At 37.2% G+C, this 17,937-nt stretch overlaps 1 protein-coding gene across 6 annotated transcripts in view; it reads right to left on the bottom strand.

Moving 5' to 3' along the window:
- The window catches only part of PATJ (PATJ crumbs cell polarity complex component), a 345,082-nt gene that overhangs the window by 289,008 nt on the left and 38,137 nt on the right, over window positions 1-17,937 (bottom strand). For all 6 annotated transcript variants that reach the window (XM_087865951.1, XM_045802203.2, XM_045802205.2 and 3 more), the window contains exons 10-14: window positions 17,070-17,161; window positions 16,148-16,289; window positions 12,378-12,524; window positions 8,903-8,979; window positions 6,843-6,899 (exon numbers count right to left, since the gene is read on the bottom strand). In XM_087865951.1, coding sequence (XP_087722077.1) covers window positions 6,843-6,899; window positions 8,903-8,979; window positions 12,378-12,524; window positions 16,148-16,289; window positions 17,070-17,161 — 515 coding nt within the window. The remainder of the gene's footprint in view (window positions 1-6,842; window positions 6,900-8,902; window positions 8,980-12,377; window positions 12,525-16,147; window positions 16,290-17,069; window positions 17,162-17,937) is intronic.

The raw sequence follows: 17,937 nt of genomic DNA, 5'->3' as shown, positions 1-17,937 counted from the left end.
GATTAACGGCTTCCTAGAAGCAGGGCAGCTAATGCTCAAACCACTGCAAACTGCTTTCACCTCCCTCTTTCCCACAACTTCATCCACCTCACAAGAAAACCTTATCTATGAGCACTGGCCAGTAATTTATGAAGGTGCTTCTTGAATCGTCACCCCTTCCAGAGCAGTGGCAATGGGGTAGTAAACTGGAGTGACCATCTGAAGACAGCTAGACCCTTAGGAACACCAGCTCTGGCCATGAAACATGGCTTTCCTCAATGTTCATAGCAGCATTGTCCACAATAGCTAAATTGTGGAATAAGCCGAGATGCCCTTCAACAGATGACTGGATTAAGAAGTTGTGGTCCATATATACAATGGAATATTAGCCAGCCATCAGAAAGAACGGTTACCCAACATTTGCAGCAATGTGGACAGGACTGGAGGAGATTATGCTAAGTGAAATAAATCAAGCAGAGAAAGACAATTATATGGTTTTACTCATTTATGGAACATAAGAAATAGGAAGATTGGTAGAAGGAAGGGAAGAATGAAGGGGGGGTAAACAGAAGGGGGAATGAACCATGAGAGACTGTGGACTCTGGGAAACTGAGGGCTTCGGGGCGGGGGGGGGGGGTGGGATAGGCCGGTGATGGGTAGTAAGGAGGGCACATATTGCATGGTGCACTGGGTGTTATATGCAAATAATGAATCATGGAACATTGCATCAAAAACTGGGGATGTACTGTATGGTGACTAATACAACAAAATAAAAGTTATAAAAAAAAAAAAGAAAGAAAGAAACGTGGCTTTCCTAATCAGAAACCTGACGAGACAGAAGAAAAACCTACAGCCTTGACCTCAGATCTTGACACTGCACCGAACCGTCCACTGGTGTTAGCTGGCATTGCAACCGAAGCCCAGGCTTACCACCGTGGATCTGGAAGCCCTGCAGCACCGGGTCTTCCTCACCAGCCACATTTAACATTCCAGTCTTCACTTAGTCTGACCCTAACACTGAAACAAACAGCTTCCATTCTCCCCACAAGCTGGCCCTGTCTTCCCACAGAGTTTTTATACCTGCCACTCACCAGTTTCCCAGCTCCCCACGTCCTTATCCTTCAAGCCTGAGCTCAGAAAGGCTTTCTCTGGCTCTATCCCCAGAATGCTCCCTCCTCCCCAGTTACACTGTCACCATCCTGTTTAATCCTTTGCATCATTCCTAACAATCTACAACTATTTTATCAAGCTATTTTTCACTTGCTTACTATCATGCCCTAACCCAAGCCCAGAGTCCAGGCTCTATGAGAGCAAAGACCTTTTCCATTATGCTGCCCACCGTTGGGAGCAGTGTCTGGCACAGAGCAGGAACTCGGTAAATACTTCAGAGATAAATGAATGTGCTCTAAACTGCAGCCTGCCCCTGCGACCATCTAGCTGTATAATTTGAGGTGAGTCATTGCACCTGTGCAAACTCTGGCATCCTCCTCTGTGAGGTTCTGCAGGGATAGAGGCTCATTTACATACTGCGGAGGGGTGGGGGGGGCGCTGGGAATGAAAAGCTCCTAAGTTAAGAACTAAACTCCCAATCACAAGAGGATTTTTTTTTTAAAGATTTTATTTATTTGACAGAGAGACAGCCAGCGAGAGAGGGAACACAAGCAGGGGAAGTGGGAGAGGAAGAAGCAGGCTCCCAGCAGAGGAGCCTGATGCGGGGCTCGATCCCAGAACACTGGGATCACACCCTGAGCCAAAGGCAAATGCTTAATGACTGAGCCACCCAGGCGCCCCATACAAGAGGATTTTTAAAAACCATAACTCATCAATAAAAAGAAATAATCTGTGGACATTTATAATTAAGAAATGATTTTTTAAAAAAGTAAATATGTATGATAATGTTATATGGGAAAAGTACACATCCCTTCTCTCTCACACATACATTACATAAAAGGATGGGCCTGCTAACTACAAATATGTAAACACATACAGGTAGCATCTAAATACGAAAAGAGAATAGTACAATTATGGATGACTCTTCCAGGGCAAAAAATTTTAAAGAAATAAATACCTTGGCACAACAAAATTTCTTAAATTAAATAATCAAATGTTTTAAAATCTTTTTTTTTTTTTTTTAAAGCTATAGTCATCAGGACAGTATGGTACTGGCACAAAAACAGACACACAGATCAATGGAACACAACAGAAAACCCAGAAATGGGCATACAACTATATGGTCCCCTAATCTTCAACAAAGCAGGAAAGTATATATAATGGAAAAAAGTCTCTTCAACAAATGGTATTGGAAAAACTGGACAGCAACATGCAGAAGAATGAAACGACCATTTTGTTTCAAAAAAATAAATTCAAAATGCACAAAATAAATTCAAAATGGATGAAAGACCTAAATGTGAGACAAGAAACCATCAAAATCCTAGTGAACACAGGCAGCAACCTCTTTGAGACTGTAGCAACTTCTTACTAGACACACTGCCAGAGGCAAGAGAAACAAAAGTAAAAATGAACTACTGAGACTTCAGCAAGATAAAAATCTTCTGCACAGCGAAGGAAACAACAAAACTAAAAGGCAGTGTATGGAATGGGAGAAGGTATTTGCAAATGACATATCTAATAAAGGACTAGTACCCAAAATCTCTAAAGAACTTATCAAACCCAACACCCAAAACTCAAATAATCCAGTTAAGAAATGGGCATAAGACATAAATTAGACATTTTGCCAAAGAAAACATCCAGATGGCTAAAAGACACATGAAAAGACACTCAATATCATTTGTCATCAGGAAAGTACAAATCAAAACCATGAGGAGATACCACCTCACACCGGTCAGAATGGCTAAAATCAACAACACAGGAAACAAGAGGTGTTGGCAGAGAAAGGGGAACCCTCTTACACTGTTGGTGGGAATGCAAACTGGTGCAGTCACCCTGGAGAACAATATGAAGGTTCCTCAAAAAGTGAAAAATAGAACTACCCTATGATCCAGCAAGCGCAGTACTAGGAGTTTACCCAAAGGATACAAAAATACTGATTTGAAGGGGCACGTGCACCCTGATGTTTGTAGCAGCATTATCAACAATAGCCAAAGCAGGAAAAAGCCCAAATATCCATTGACTGATGAATGGATAAAGAAGAGATGATATATATATATACAATGGAATATTACTCAATTATCGAAAAGAATGAAATCTTGCCATTTGCAATGATGTGGAAGGAGCTTATGCTAGGCAAAATAAGTCAGAAAAAGACAAACCATATGATTTCACTCATATGTGGAATTTAAGAAACAAAACAGATGAACATATAGTAAGGGGGGGGAGAGAGGGAAGCAAACCATAAGATAGAGAACAAACTGAGGGTTGATGGAGGAAGGGGAGTGGGGGGGCGGGCTAGCTAGGTGATGGGTATTAGGGAGGGCACTTACAATGAGCACTGGCTGTTATAAGAGATGAATCACTAAATTCTATGGCCTGAGACCAATATTACACTATATGTTAACTAGCTAGAATTTAAATAAAAATTTGAAAAAAAAAATAGTTTTTTTTAAAGGAGACTTTAAAAGTTTAGAGACTAAAAATGAAGCACACAACTGGGAAACAAAATTACCATTTATTGAACAATTCTTATGTATTAGCACTGAGCTATATTAATTAAGGCATATATTATACATATTTATACTTAATCTTCCAACATAAGTATTATTGTTCATATTCTGTAGAAGAAAAATTAGGCTGCTTATTTCACCTCCTAAAATGCTTCCTCAGATGTCACCTTTTTAATGAGGCCTTCCCTGGTCAACCTATCTAAAATTGCAAACCCACCCTCTGTCCTGAATTCCTTATTTTTCTTCCCTGCCTTAAACTCTCCATGACACATATCACCAATACAATGTATCCTATTTTTTATCTCCCTTTATGAAAATATGAGTTCTACAAGGCAGCAATTTTTTTTCCTCTGTTCTCTTCTGAAACCCCAGCACCCAGTAGAGGGTCTGACACAAAGTAGGGTATTAATAAGTATTTGAAAACTGAATAATGAATGAATGAATGTACAGCTGAATGCATTGGTGAGTTTCTATGAGTAAGTTCTGAAAGTCTGTTCGATTCAAACCCTTTTCATGTGTTTATATCAAATTTGCTGAGTACACACATGTGCGTGTGTGTGTGTGTATATGTGTGTGTGCAGATATATACTGAAACAGATATAGATATATATGGCACAGAAGCTGATCAGGAAAGAAAAAAAATCAGTAAGACTGGTGACAAGGAACTAGGAAATGAAGGTGAGACAGAACATCTGTCTGAAAAAAAGACAATGCCATTCTTTAAGATGTGCACACAAAATGTGGTTATTATCTTTTTTTACTTATCATAGAGTACGATGATACAGGGTCTTAATGGCTTTGAACGTGGGAGGACAGACAACTAAAGCTGAGCTGCATGATGAGCTGAGTCTGAGCTAAGGTATGTTTTCCCCAAGGAGGTCTCTTGAGTCCTAAAGCTATATGGGCAAGGAGGCTAAAAGCTAATCGGGAAAACTCTGAAAAACAACGATTTCAGCAGCCCCAAAGTACTGAGGAGATAGAACTGGAGTTCAGGTCCCACTAAGAAGAGGGAACCAGTATACATTCCTGACTCATGGAATACTTGAAAGGCTAGGTCTTAGGAGCAAAGGCAAACCAGAAAGGTCTGAAACTTACCAGAATGGTACCTCCATCTCATCTCAGAGATAATCACCCACCCTCACCCCTCCACCCCCAACACACACACTCACACACACAATCTCATCAGAAACAAGAATGAGTCCGTGGACAAAGATAACATCACCCAAAGCCTCTGTAGTTGTCCTACATAATGTCAGGTAGTCAATTACATTATGACATGAGGAAAGAGACAACCAAATAACAAAAGAAAATATCAAACAATAGAAACACATACAAAGTTCATCCAGATGCTGAAATTAACCATTTCAAGTCCTTATAAACTGTGAGTAATATGTTCAAGAAATAGAAGAAACTATGGCAAATGCAGATTTTTTTAAATTATAAATTCCACCAAAGAATATAATCTAAAAAGGAATAAAACAGAAATTCTAGAATAGAAAACTGTAACAAAAACTAAAATCAAGGACTCAATCGATGGGCTTTAGCAGCAGATTAGGCACAGGAAACTTAGTAAACTGAAAGAAGTATCCAAGAGTTTAGTGTTTATTAAAGAACGGTCTTAGGGGACAGCATCATTGATTTTTATGAATGATAAAAATAGTAACACATATTAGTATGTACTTGCGACTCTTCTAGGCACAGCATATTTAATCCCTATAAAACCAATGAGGTAGGTAGTATCCTATTAATATCTCCCTTTAACAGACAACAAAACCGACACAGAGTTTAGATAATTTTGCAAGCTACTGAATGCATAAGCCAGAATTTGAACTCAGGCAGTTTGACCCCAAAGTCCATGTAATTAGTAAACTGTACTGCAGTGGTTAATAACAATTGAAGTTTGGTGAAGTATTTCTATTTCTTACTATCTTCTTAAATTAAACCCCTCCCAGCATAGTTAGATGGAATTAATAATTAGTGACTATTCTAATGATGATTTTGTAAATAATTTAAAATTAACTATAAATTGTGCCACGATGATTTTATATTGCCCATCGGAGAAAAGCTTGGTCAGTTGGCCCCATAGGTACGCAAGGTAGTGACTCAAAATGCAGGTTAGCACAGGAGGAAAGAAATACTCTCTGCAGTCTCAGCCTTGAAAATTCAAACCTATAAAATGACAGCCCATATAATATAAAATTATGGAGGAGAAACATTCAGCACAAATACTCAAAGAAAGAAATGGCAGAACTATCTAAAGAGATAGCTTCTTAAAAAACCCACATGGGATACAGAGAACTCCTCTTGAATAGTGCATGTGACAGCAGAGTTTAAGCCCGGCTTAGTTCATATACCCGTTTGGGATTACAATATAAATTGTGAAACTATTTTAACAAGAATACCTTTCCTTTCTCATCATTTGTTGAGAAAGCCACCAAGAAGTCTTCTCTAAGTACCAAATGCCCTGCTTTCTGATCATTGAAAATAGAAACTATAAAGTTAATTTGTAGTGAGAAAAAACTAAAAGTGTTGGGGAAAACTGTTATCATCACCTCCTGGCATTTTGCCATTAGAAATAAAGCTCTCGCTACAAAATTGTTTAAGTTCAAGAAAAAATACTGCCTATAATGCACTTTTCTGCCTTTAGACATCCGGACCCGAAAGATTTTGTGAAGTCTATGTTTGTGGTCTTGATTTTTAGGAAACATTTTAAAAGTCCTGCTGATAATGTCTGAAAGGCTAATTGGCTCTGGACGATGCTACTCTGTGTACTACCCGTAAGGTGGGCGAAGCAATCAAACCGGGCTTTTGGCTTCTGAAAGTGGCACAGGGACCCCATGTTCTTCCCAGGCATATCTAACCAACACCCTTCATAACAGTAAGAGCCCACCACATTTCCAGAAAACATCTAAGACTAAATTCTGGAAACTTCTAGTCACAGCACAAACTTAGTTTCTTCAATGAGAACTTAAACCTTTTTTTTTTTTAAGTTTTTAAAAAAATTTATCTATTTGACATGGGGCAGGGGGTGGAGAGAGCAAGCATAAGCAGGGCGAACGGCAGGCAGGGGAGAAGCAGGCTCCCCGCTGAGCAAGGAGCCCGATGTGGGGCTTGATCCCAGCACTCTGGGATCATGACCCGAGCCAAAGGCAGCCACTTAACTGACTGAGCCACCCAGGCACCCCGAACTTAAAGTTCTTCAAACAACAGAAAACGATAACATTTTTAAAAAATAATGCTTACCTTTGAATATTTCTGTAACTCAGCATCATCTGCAATCTGTGTATCCAAAGTAGCAACCTAAATTTACAAGAAAAAAAAAAAAAACTCCAGTATTTGTAAAAGCATAACATTATTTCTTCTTAGGTTTTCTGAAAAAAACTTGTAAACCCTATATATTGATAATACCACCTGATCTGCATTCTCATCTTTTTCCGTTATTTCTGACATCCAGAAGTATAATACATAACGCAAAATTTCAGAGAATATTTTTCTTGTTGTTACTGTTTTCTTCAGCAATCTTTTCCCCTAAATTACTCAGTTGAACCAGAAGGGGATGTGCAAAACACATACACTGTTTTTAAAAATCCATGACCCCTAAAATTTTAATATAATCCTCTGTTATAAGGAGTCCATAAAAATTTTATTCCTATAACAAAGCCAAGAGTATAATCAGTTTTGCTTTTAAATTCAGGCCTTAAAACAAAGTTTGCGAGGTCAGTAGAGTGAGATGAGTTTGGAAAAATTGAAGCATCTGACTTTCCACAGCAAACCCCACCATTTCCCTAGGAGAAATAGCTGGCAAGGACACGAACAGAAAGACCTGGCCTGGTGAGAAGCTCATGGAATACTTAAAGCTCTTAATCCTGGCCTAAAACTATTGTCCTAAGCCTCAGTGGTAGAGATCCCCAGAAGTGAATTCCTACCAAGCAAAATACTGATGATTTGCATGTGTAAGTTGTTAATAAAGTACGGTGCATCTGGAGGGAGGGGATGAGTTACACAATGATCCAACTAAGCTTCTAAAAGTACTGTACTTCACATAAGCAGATTCTAGAAGAAAAATGAAATCAGAAACATCGGAGTACATGAGTGCATGCATGCATTTATTTATCTTGCTTGGTTTCTCCTTTCTGATCCTCATCCCTCAAAATAGCAAGAATCCTTAATGAATAAGTTGTCACTTTAAATTCCCAACCTCAAATTCTGTCCCCTTTTTCTCGCCATTATGTTATGCCCTCACTGTGTGATAAATGAAATTTGGAGGGGTAGTTATAAGGAGAATACAATTTTAACCAAAAAGAGCCCATCACGAAAGTGTCCCATTTATAAATACTGGGACACCAAATTGAATACCAAACCACTAAGAATAGTAGAAAAAGTTATTTGCTAAGGTGATAGATAGCCTAATGACAAAACAGCATTTGAAAGCTATGAAGTAAAGCAGCAGCACTTCATGAGGACCAAATGCGAGTATGAAATTAGCAAGAATAGAGTATGGCGTGTTTTAACTCAACAACATTGGAAGTTTTCTGACAATAGATAGTGACTGTATGTGCTGAACCAATAAGAGGAAAAAAAAATCTCCAACCAGCCAACAAGTACTAATGATAAACATATGTAAGAAAACATGAATGACAATAGAAATAGAATATTTTATTACTAACGCATTTAGTGAACACTATAGAAGCTTTTCTAAGCACAGCTTTCTGCTTTCACGTGGATTCATACGGGGAAATGTAATCAATCCCTTACTCAATGAATCTAATAACAGGTGAAAGGAAGTCTAATGGACCACTGGTGCTATAAACTTATACCTAACCTAAATTACTTCCTGTTCTCCCTAATACATTTGATAATCATTCTTTCATTTTTCTCATAAAACTGTAAGATTCTTCGTGAAACATAGGACTAATATCCACAGCCCTTTCAGTGAACAATAAAACAAACAGATCATAAAAGCAATCATAAAAATGCCAGCAATTTTAAGCAGCTGATAGAGGTTATAAATTTAAAGCAAGTTTTCTAAGATTCTTCTGCCTACTGTTGACTTAAATGTTTTCAACATGAACCGAGTGTCTGCTAATTATAACTGAAACTTGTGTGCAGTCCTTAATTGCTCTTATAGCTTAAAATGTTAAAAGAGGAGGAAAAAATCAATCAATCCACTAGAGAAGAAAGGCAGGAGAAAAATAAAGGCAAGCTGGCTAATCTTGGGCTCTCCCATTTCTTTAAACTGCAATGTTAGGAGCTTGACATGCAATGAGACATGAATTTTTTTTTATTACAATATTTTAACATACCATTACTTCATAATCCGGGCCCAACAGGTTTTCCCATCTAGATTTCAGCTCATTTTCTGGAGAGTCTGGAACATTTTCTGGATTTTAGAGGGGAAAGAAAAAGTTGAAGCTACTGTGAGCCAAACTTAACTACTAAATTCCTCAATAATAGCACAGTTCCAGTAAGTAAAAGGGAAATGAATAAAAAGGAAAATGTACGAACATGGGTCCACCAGGTAAAGTAAGTCAGAGGTGACTTACAAGACTAACGTAGAATGTAAGGCCACTTATGACCAAATTATAGAGGGGTTTTTGTTTTTAAGGAAAAATTTTATATTTTATTCAATTTTATTTTACAGGGAAGAGGAACTGATGAGTTAGAAATGAAATTTGAAATATATACACTTTATATGTAAACATCCTGCAGTTTACAAGTAAAATACATCTGGCTTTGCTTTACACTATGTTAAGACAAACAAGGATTTAATTTAAATGTTAATCACTTCAAAGTAATACCTTCCAACACCCACAGGAAAAGTAAAAAACTTACCGAGACATCTTTACCATCAGCTGGGCATATCAACACAATCCAGTCAGACTTCTCATTTGGGCAGATATAAAACCATGTCTGGTTTAATTCAACCAGGGAGATGCATGAGATTTAACGTCCTAGAAACTCTGTGTACTTTGGTCTCATGTGGTTACTTGGTTATACCCTTGTGACTCTTGAGTATAATATTGCTTTTGCATAGGTCAGATAATATTGACGAACTAAGACAGATTTAAAGTGCCCTGCCTGGCCCCCATGTGATCTTGGCCAGAAGCTCAGGACACAGTTCGTAGTCTGAAGAATGACTCATAGGCAAAAGTTAAAGTACTAAAAATACAATTTCAACTTATATCCAAAGCAGTAGCAGAAAATAAACAAACCTTCACCTTTTTTCCTCTAAGTTAAAGAAAAACTCTCTCAATTTTGTCACAAGATTAAACAAGTCACAGAACACTTACTCCAGCTGACATAACCATCTGTCTAAAATCAAACATAACTTGCAATATCAGCTCTTTCAGTCTTCAGCACGGACAGCTCATCTTGGATGCATATAATGCTTAATTACATAATGCAAATCATCAAGTAAAACAGGCTAACCTAAGAATTCAGAGACTAAGACTAATAAACACTAAAGAGCTTAACTCACTGGACGTACAAAACAATATCCATGAAATAACTATATCAACTGACATGTTGGGGATAACTAACGGAAGATCTTATTAAAAGCAAAATATCATTCAATGTGGGCTCTGCACCTTTGTGCCTATCTATTGTTGTCAACACTTCCGTAAGAAATTACGGTAAGAGTTCTACCATCTTTGTTAAATTTCTTTCGTGCAGCAGCTTCTTATCCAGTAGGCTAATTTGCAAAGTTCTGGATGAACTGTAAGCATAAAAATGACATTTCGTACACATGTATAAAATAATGACATCTCACCTACAATTCTTTTAACTCTTTCATCTTTCATTTGCACAGTGGAAGCACAGATAGTCATGAGTTTTAAAGCATAGCACAAAGCTAAGTACCAGAGGAAAAAGACTATTTTCACAGCCCAATAAATCCTGGGCTACACAAAATGACTTAAAAAAATTAATAGTAGGATTATCTGAAACAATTATTCAAATGGCAATGAAGGGGAGAATATGCCACCCCAAAATATGCCATTTTTGCATGTGGCGTATTTTGAGTATTTTTTGCAAGACCCAGCAGACTCAGGAAAAACTTTTACCTCTCCTTTAACTACCTAGAAGAATTTAGATATGAGGTCTAGACCAGAAAGAGCTATTACCAGAGATAACTTTTTTATCTGAAAGACCTATTGGCATGACAGAGCAAACTTTTAATTACCAAACATTTGCTCTTCTTAACATGCTGCAAATTACCCTCTTCATCTTTAAAGCCCCAGGCCTCCACCCCATTCCTTAAGTTAGAATGGCATATAAGCCTCAACTGTCCAACTTACTCTTGGGTCTCATATTTTTATGGGGTTTCCTCATCAAATTTTTCTCCCATTAATCTGTTTTATATCAATTTAATTATTAGACCAAAGAACCTAGAAGGGAAGAAGGGGGAGTTTTTCTGCCCTTATAATGAAAAAGACAGCTAACTTCTTAGCAGTTCAATGATTTTGGTCTTACTGTCAAGCTGAAATTACACATACTCATGAAGAAAAAAATAAGATTGATCCAAAAAGAGCAGATTAAAGTGTCTGAAAATACTTCTAACTTCAGAATGTACTTGATTTTCATGCAATAGTTCCATGAAAATCTATCTGGGTTCACTTGAATTTAAATAGCAAAGATCTAACTACAATCCACTTGGGTCAAAAAGAATAAGGTAAATTTCCAAATTATAGGAAATTTTTTAACTTGAATGAGGGGTTACTCCTTCCTTCAGGAAATCCTTTCCTGAGATGAGATAATCAAAGCCAAAACTTCTCTGGAAGAGGATGGTGTTAAGTATTCCATTTCATTCAACTGTCAAGGCTTTCTGGAGCAACTCTATGCAGGGAATTGTGTGAGACTGTTATTCAAAATGCTTGCAGAACAGTCAACTATGTAGCCAAGGTATCAAAGTACAAAGTAAAAGGACAAAGTTGCACATAAACTGAAAAGAAGATTAAAGTATAAACGTATAGCAAACTGGCAATTTGATAAACCATGTAAATATGTATACGTTATGAATTATTATGGCAAAAGGAAACACTGCTATATGTATACAGATAGCTAGATATCTATAGTTATATCAATGATAATACATGTTAACATAAGCACTAATTAAAAATGCTGACAAGATTAAAAAATAGTTAACACATACTAATAAAAATGCATGCAAAATTAATTAAAGATTAAACAATAACATGCTTGGTCCCCAACTGCCACAAGTGTTAAAATGTTCATATTAAGAATATCCTATTTTGGGGATGACTGGGTGGCTCAGTGGGTTAAGCATCTGCCTTCGGCTCAGGTTATGATCCCGGGGTCCTGGGTTTGAGTTCTGAGTTGGGCTCCTTGCTCAGTGGGGAGCCTGTTTCTCCCTCTGCCTGCTGCTCCCTCTGCTTGTGTTCTGCCTCTTTCCCTCCCTCTCTCAAATAAATAAAATCTTAAAAAAAAAAAAAAAAGAATATCTTATTTTGGGGGCACCTGGGTGGCTCAGTCAGTTAAGTATCTGCCAGGGTCTTGGGATCAAGGCCTGTGTCCACTCCCTGCTCAGCGGGGAGTCTGCTTCTTCCTCACCCTCTGCCCCTGTCCCTGATCATGCACTCAATTTCTCTCTCACTCACTCTCTCTCAAATAGATAAATCTTTAAAAAAAAAAAAAAAGAATATCCTATTTTGTATCTTCAAAATGCCTCTAAAATTTCTCATATTAACTATAAAGAGAGAAAATGGTTAACAATTGAGAAAGTCATATTACTTTGTTTTGAATTGAATGATTTGTGCCTACCTAATTTTTCTAAGGCTTGTATGTTGTCATTTTTCAGATTATCCATTCTTTCTTCAGTTTCCTCATTCCCACCATCCAAATTAGTTTCCGTTTCCACTGCTCCGGTTAGGTAGTGGGCTGGTGTATCCAATGGTTCCACAGCAGTTCCTAAAATAAGAATTGCTAACTTGAATCACTAGCAGCTGAAGACCATATTTAAGTGAGCTTATTCCAGTCCTGTTCACAACCTCAATACAAACATCTCAGGTAACTTACATATAGGATTCCTTTATTGAAAAGGATAAGGAACCAGGCGCTGGGAAGGTAAGATCAAGATAAAGTCACTGACAAAGCAGGAGTAGATACTTTTCCACATAGCCTTAGAAAAGAAAAAGAACACTAAGGTCTGACACTCTTGTGGTCAAAGTGCGTAAGGAGCAAGATACGCAGAATAAGCCCATCCCAGGGCTCTGGGCTCTCCTAGGTTCTGGCATGACATCATCATGAGTTAAAAAAATAATAATAATAACTCTACATAGGGGTAACTTTATGAATTGGAAGGGAACTGGAGAGAATGCCCCTGGTTTCAGTGGCTCCTCCCTTAGCTAAACTGAGCTAAGTAATAGGATATCCAAAGCTTTTGATCTCACGCATGCAAGTCATTACATATCTCTTCAACACAAGAAAGGTTGAACAGGAATCCATTTTACGTCATTTTTTTTTTTTTAAAGATTTTTTATTTATTTATTCGACAGAGATAGAGACAGCCAGCGAGAGAGGGAACACAAGCAGGGGGAGTGGGAGAGGAAGAAGCAGGCTCATAGAGGAGGAGCCTGACGTGGGGCTCGAACCCGGAACGCCGGGATCACGCCCTGAGCCGAAGGCAGACGCTTTAACCGCTGTGCCACCCAGGCGCCCCCATTTTAGGTCATTTTTAAATGATCACACGTGACTTATAAAGTATTCCTACCAAAAATGTTTAACCTGGATCTAACTAAGGCTTTATAGCTAACTTCTCACACGGAACACAGTGTATAGAGGAATAAGCTGAATTATACAAGGACAATTAAATTTAGAATGTAGTATTCTAGGGACAAACGGACAAATCCCTTTACAATAAGTCTGTGCCACAGAGGCAGGGGTGGGGGATTCTTCTAGATTAAGAAATTAAAGAAACATAACTCAGGCAGTAAGTCCAATGTGTGACTGCATCTTGATTTTATGAGGTTTTTCTTTCAGAGAGTGGGAAAAGAAGCTACAAAAGACATTGGGGGCAACTGGGAAAATATAAGTAGGTGTTAAGTATTTGATATTGGGGAATTACTACTAATCTTCTTTGGTGTGATAATGATATTATTATTACAAGAGAATATCTTTACCTTTAGAAACTATAGATTGAGTACGTAGGACTAAAGTGCCTGATGTCTACTACTCACTCTTAAATGATTAAGGAAAAAAGATAAATAGATGAAACAAATATGGTAAAACATTAACTGTTGACTCTAAATGGTGGGTTTGTAGGTATTTGTTATATTATTTTTTGATTTTTCTGTATGTTTAAAATTTTTTTATAATACTGTTAACCCATGAACAATCGGGGGATTAGGGGCACTTCCCTACCCCATGCAACTGAAAACCCACATAAAACTTTTGATTCCCCTCCAAATTTAACTACTAATAAGGTACTGTTGACTAGAAGCCCTACTGACAGCTTAGTCAATTAACATATCTTATATATTATCTGTATTATATACTGTATTCTTACAATAAAGCTAGAGAAAAGAAAATGTTAAGAAAATCATAAGAGAACACATTTGCAGAAAATACCAGTACAGTACTGTATTGGATAAAAATCCATGTTTAAGTGGACCTACACAGTTCAAACCTGTGTTATTCAAGAGTCAACTATAAAAAGTTGAAAAATATATCCAGTTAAAAGTTCCTATGATCTTGGAGTGCCTGGGTGGCTCAGAAAGTTAAGTGTCTGACTTGATTTCCACTCGGGTCATGATCTCGGAGTCCTGGGATCAAGGACCATGTGGGGCTCCCCGCTCAGCAGGGAGTCTGCTGCTCTCCCTCTCTCTCTGCCCCTCCCCCCTCCAGGTGCTTGTGCTCCCCTGAACTTTCTCTCTCAAATGGATAAATCTTTAAAAAATAAATAAATACTGTAAAAAAGTTTTTTTTAAAAAGTTCCTATGATCTTAATATGACATTTTTAACCACACATAAAATTTCTTAGATCATTAATCCACTGATACATATGAAAAGCACAGCCTAGTGCTAGCCAAAGTACTGTGGCCAGAAGTTGCTAGTGTCCCTGGGGAAAACAGTTACATACCAGAGTTTATAGTACAGAGCAGTATATGATGTAAATGTATGCTACGAGCAGTATACAACTTGGTACACTAATAAGATATACAAGGTATATACACAGTAGGAGTTTAGAGGAGAAAAAGATTTAGAATGGTAGAGGAAGGTGGAGTTAGAAGTTGTGGTTTGCTTCAGTGAAACAGACAAATGCTGGCTCTGGAAGGCACACAAAAATGTTGTTACATGGGGCAGGGAACCAAGGCATCACCGTTCCCCTACATTACAGTGGCTGCACATAAAACAGGTGACTGCTACAAGGTGTGGTAAATGCTACGGTAGAGCACTCTACCAAGGGTGCTAGTAAAACCCACAGGAAGGACCTCTTAACCATGCAAGAAGTACAAATGTAGTGTCAAAATTTATCCCAACATAAATTTAAAATGTAGGCATGCACAGGAAAGAATTCGCAGATGACATACTTTATTTGATACAGTAGACTGAAGCCAACAGCTCTATCAGAGCTATTAGAAACCATTATGTTGCTATAAATATTTATGTAAACCTTTTAAGGTCAATATAGCATTTGTACAATTTGTACTATTTAGGCAATTTCTAATTTCATACATACGATGCAGTTGACAGGGCATCTGTCTTTCAGCAGAAAAATTTCCACTATCACATAAAACTTAAAAAGTTCCAATTTAAATATAAATCAACATCGGTTGAAAGCAAGGCTTCCAGGCTTACTATATTTTCAAAAGAGAGGGGGAAAAAATGTATTCTTCTTCTTCTGACAAATTCTAATGGAATTATTTCTTACTCACTAGTTCTATAACGAGTCATTCATTTTAAATTGAATTTGTTTTCAGGATTGTCAAATTTTGTTGATCTACCCATTAATAACCTGGTAATTAACTAACTGGCATGCATATAATTATGTATTTGTTCTATAATGAAAATTTGTTATTCTTTACTAAAAGTAACAAATATTTCACAAATAAAAATGTCCTTAATAAAAATCCAGGTTTTATTTTTCCCCTCTGCTATTTCAAAGAGTAAATCAGGAGACATTAGAATCAAATATATTGTTAGAAGTCATATGAACTCTGAAGTGTGCAAAATGTCAAAGCATTAGACAAATGAGAGCCCCTAGAACAAAAGGTGTCGAAGCTTTATTATTCAAATATAAGTAATAAATGAAATTTAGAAGCTTTTTGGAAAAATGATTTCCATCTCCATTTAGAACAGCTCTCAGAGCTTAATGCATGTCAGGGTCCGTGTTCTGACATTTGGACTAGCACATCATAACAGGCAAAGGACACTCTTCTTCAAAGCACAAATGAGCTCATTCATTTCTCCATCACTGCATTACAAAAGATGGGCAATTTTTCCTTCCCAGACTCACAGAGCAACTTCCATAAGTAAGCTGTTCTTCCAAGCCCAGCCTATGGGGTGGGGAGAGGGATCGTGGCATTAACTACCTCTGTCTGAAGGCCATTCAAGTGGAGAAGCAGATGAAGACGTCTTCCTCCGAACGAGGGTTAGACGTACCACTTGCCCTGCATTTCGTAAGACTTCAACAACATCCTGGTTGGCAAAACCCTGAATATTCACACCATCAACCTAAAATATTAAGAGACACATTACACAGAGGTTTCAAGTTAGCTGCTATTTTCAATTCTGGCAGGGAGAATAAAATTAGGCCTCTATCCCCTGCAAATCACAGGACATCTCCTAAGCCAAGGGTCATGAAAGATGCTTCCTTAGATGGACCTGAAGGACAAAAATGCAAATGACGCCAACAAACATTTGCTTCTATGTAAATCACTAAATTAAATGTGTGTATCTATGTAGATATGTGTGCTTATGCTTCAAAAATATCATTCAAATAAACTTTAAAATTTAAACAATTTCTACTAAATGGAGAAAGACCAGCCGGAATGGACAAAAGGTAATTACTATATTCTCTAATATATAAAATATTTCAAATTTGTATGTACTCAAATTACTTACTGTTAGTAGAAAAATTACTTTCATGAAGAGATAAAAAGAGCTGGTTAATAGCCTACTAAAATGTATATAAAATGAGTGAGTTTAAAGAACACAGAGGTGCTTGAAAGTCTTTTTTAGGAGAATGCTAGAACATCTTTCAGATGTATGTGTGTGTATAGATATAATTTTTTTCTACCAATATGGTTAGTGACTCCTTTCTTCATACACAAAAACAAAAAAAAAAAAACAAATCTAGGATCCTAAGAGCCAAATCAATGAGATTTCACTGAACTTAATTTTTTAAAACATTATGAGATTATATGAAGCCATTCTCCTCTCATATACACTATAAGCAAGATAACTTTTTCCCCCCAACTTGATTCAAATCTAAAACAAAGGGCAGTAACTTACAGCAACTATTTTGTCATTCACTTGAATTTGGCCGTTGTGGTAAGCAGCACTGCCAGGTATTATACTTTTCACAAAAATCCCTGAAGCCTCCCCTGAGGTGCACAAAAACATATGGAAAAAGGAAGAAAGCTCTAATTAGACCTTGATTGCAAAATTCATATCAAGAGGTTAATTAGCTACAGGGGCTGACTTGAGGCTTGATAAATACTATTTTGAACACAAGCAGAGAAATTGATGGATTATTACAAACTGTCACCATCACAAGTGACCCGAATTTGAAATGATGTGACTGATGACTATTTCTGGAAAAATCATCAGTAATGGAAGCTTGATGAAATGCACTCTACTATAAGCTGGAATTCAGGAGAGCCCAGGCAGTCTCATCTTCTTCTCTTGGGCTGTCCCCCTTCTTCCTGCTGCCTCGGAGACTTATCACTTCACCAGCACTAAGACAGGAGTCTCCTACCTGGTCTTCCTACCTACATTTAGTTCACTGCTCATGTTAGCTTCCCAGACACAGAAAAGTACACAGTGTTCCAAAAAAAAAAAAGAAAAGAAAAGAAAAAAAATTCAGCAACATTAAATCACCTCCACATTATAAAATATTTAAATACAAACAAATGGCTAAATAAAAATTACACCTATATAAAAAGTATACATGCCAATGAGCAAAGACTAGAAGAGAAGCTGGAAAATGAAAAACCATAACTTAGGATGATTTTATATTTTCATTCATTTCAAATGAACTTAAAATAATTGTCCATAGAAGAAAAATAAACATCAACGAATTCCTATCGCCTACATAATAAAATGTAAATTTCACAGACCTCCATAATTCAAGGACCTCCATAATCTGCCCACACTTTTT

Source organism: Ursus americanus, chromosome 12 (genome assembly GCF_024610735.1).
Source record: "Ursus americanus isolate L20-20 chromosome 12, mUrsAme1.1.p, whole genome shotgun sequence".
In the NCBI taxonomy this organism is placed as follows: Eukaryota; Metazoa; Chordata; class Mammalia; order Carnivora; family Ursidae; genus Ursus; species Ursus americanus.
This window is presented reverse-complemented; position numbering and strand designations above follow the sequence as displayed.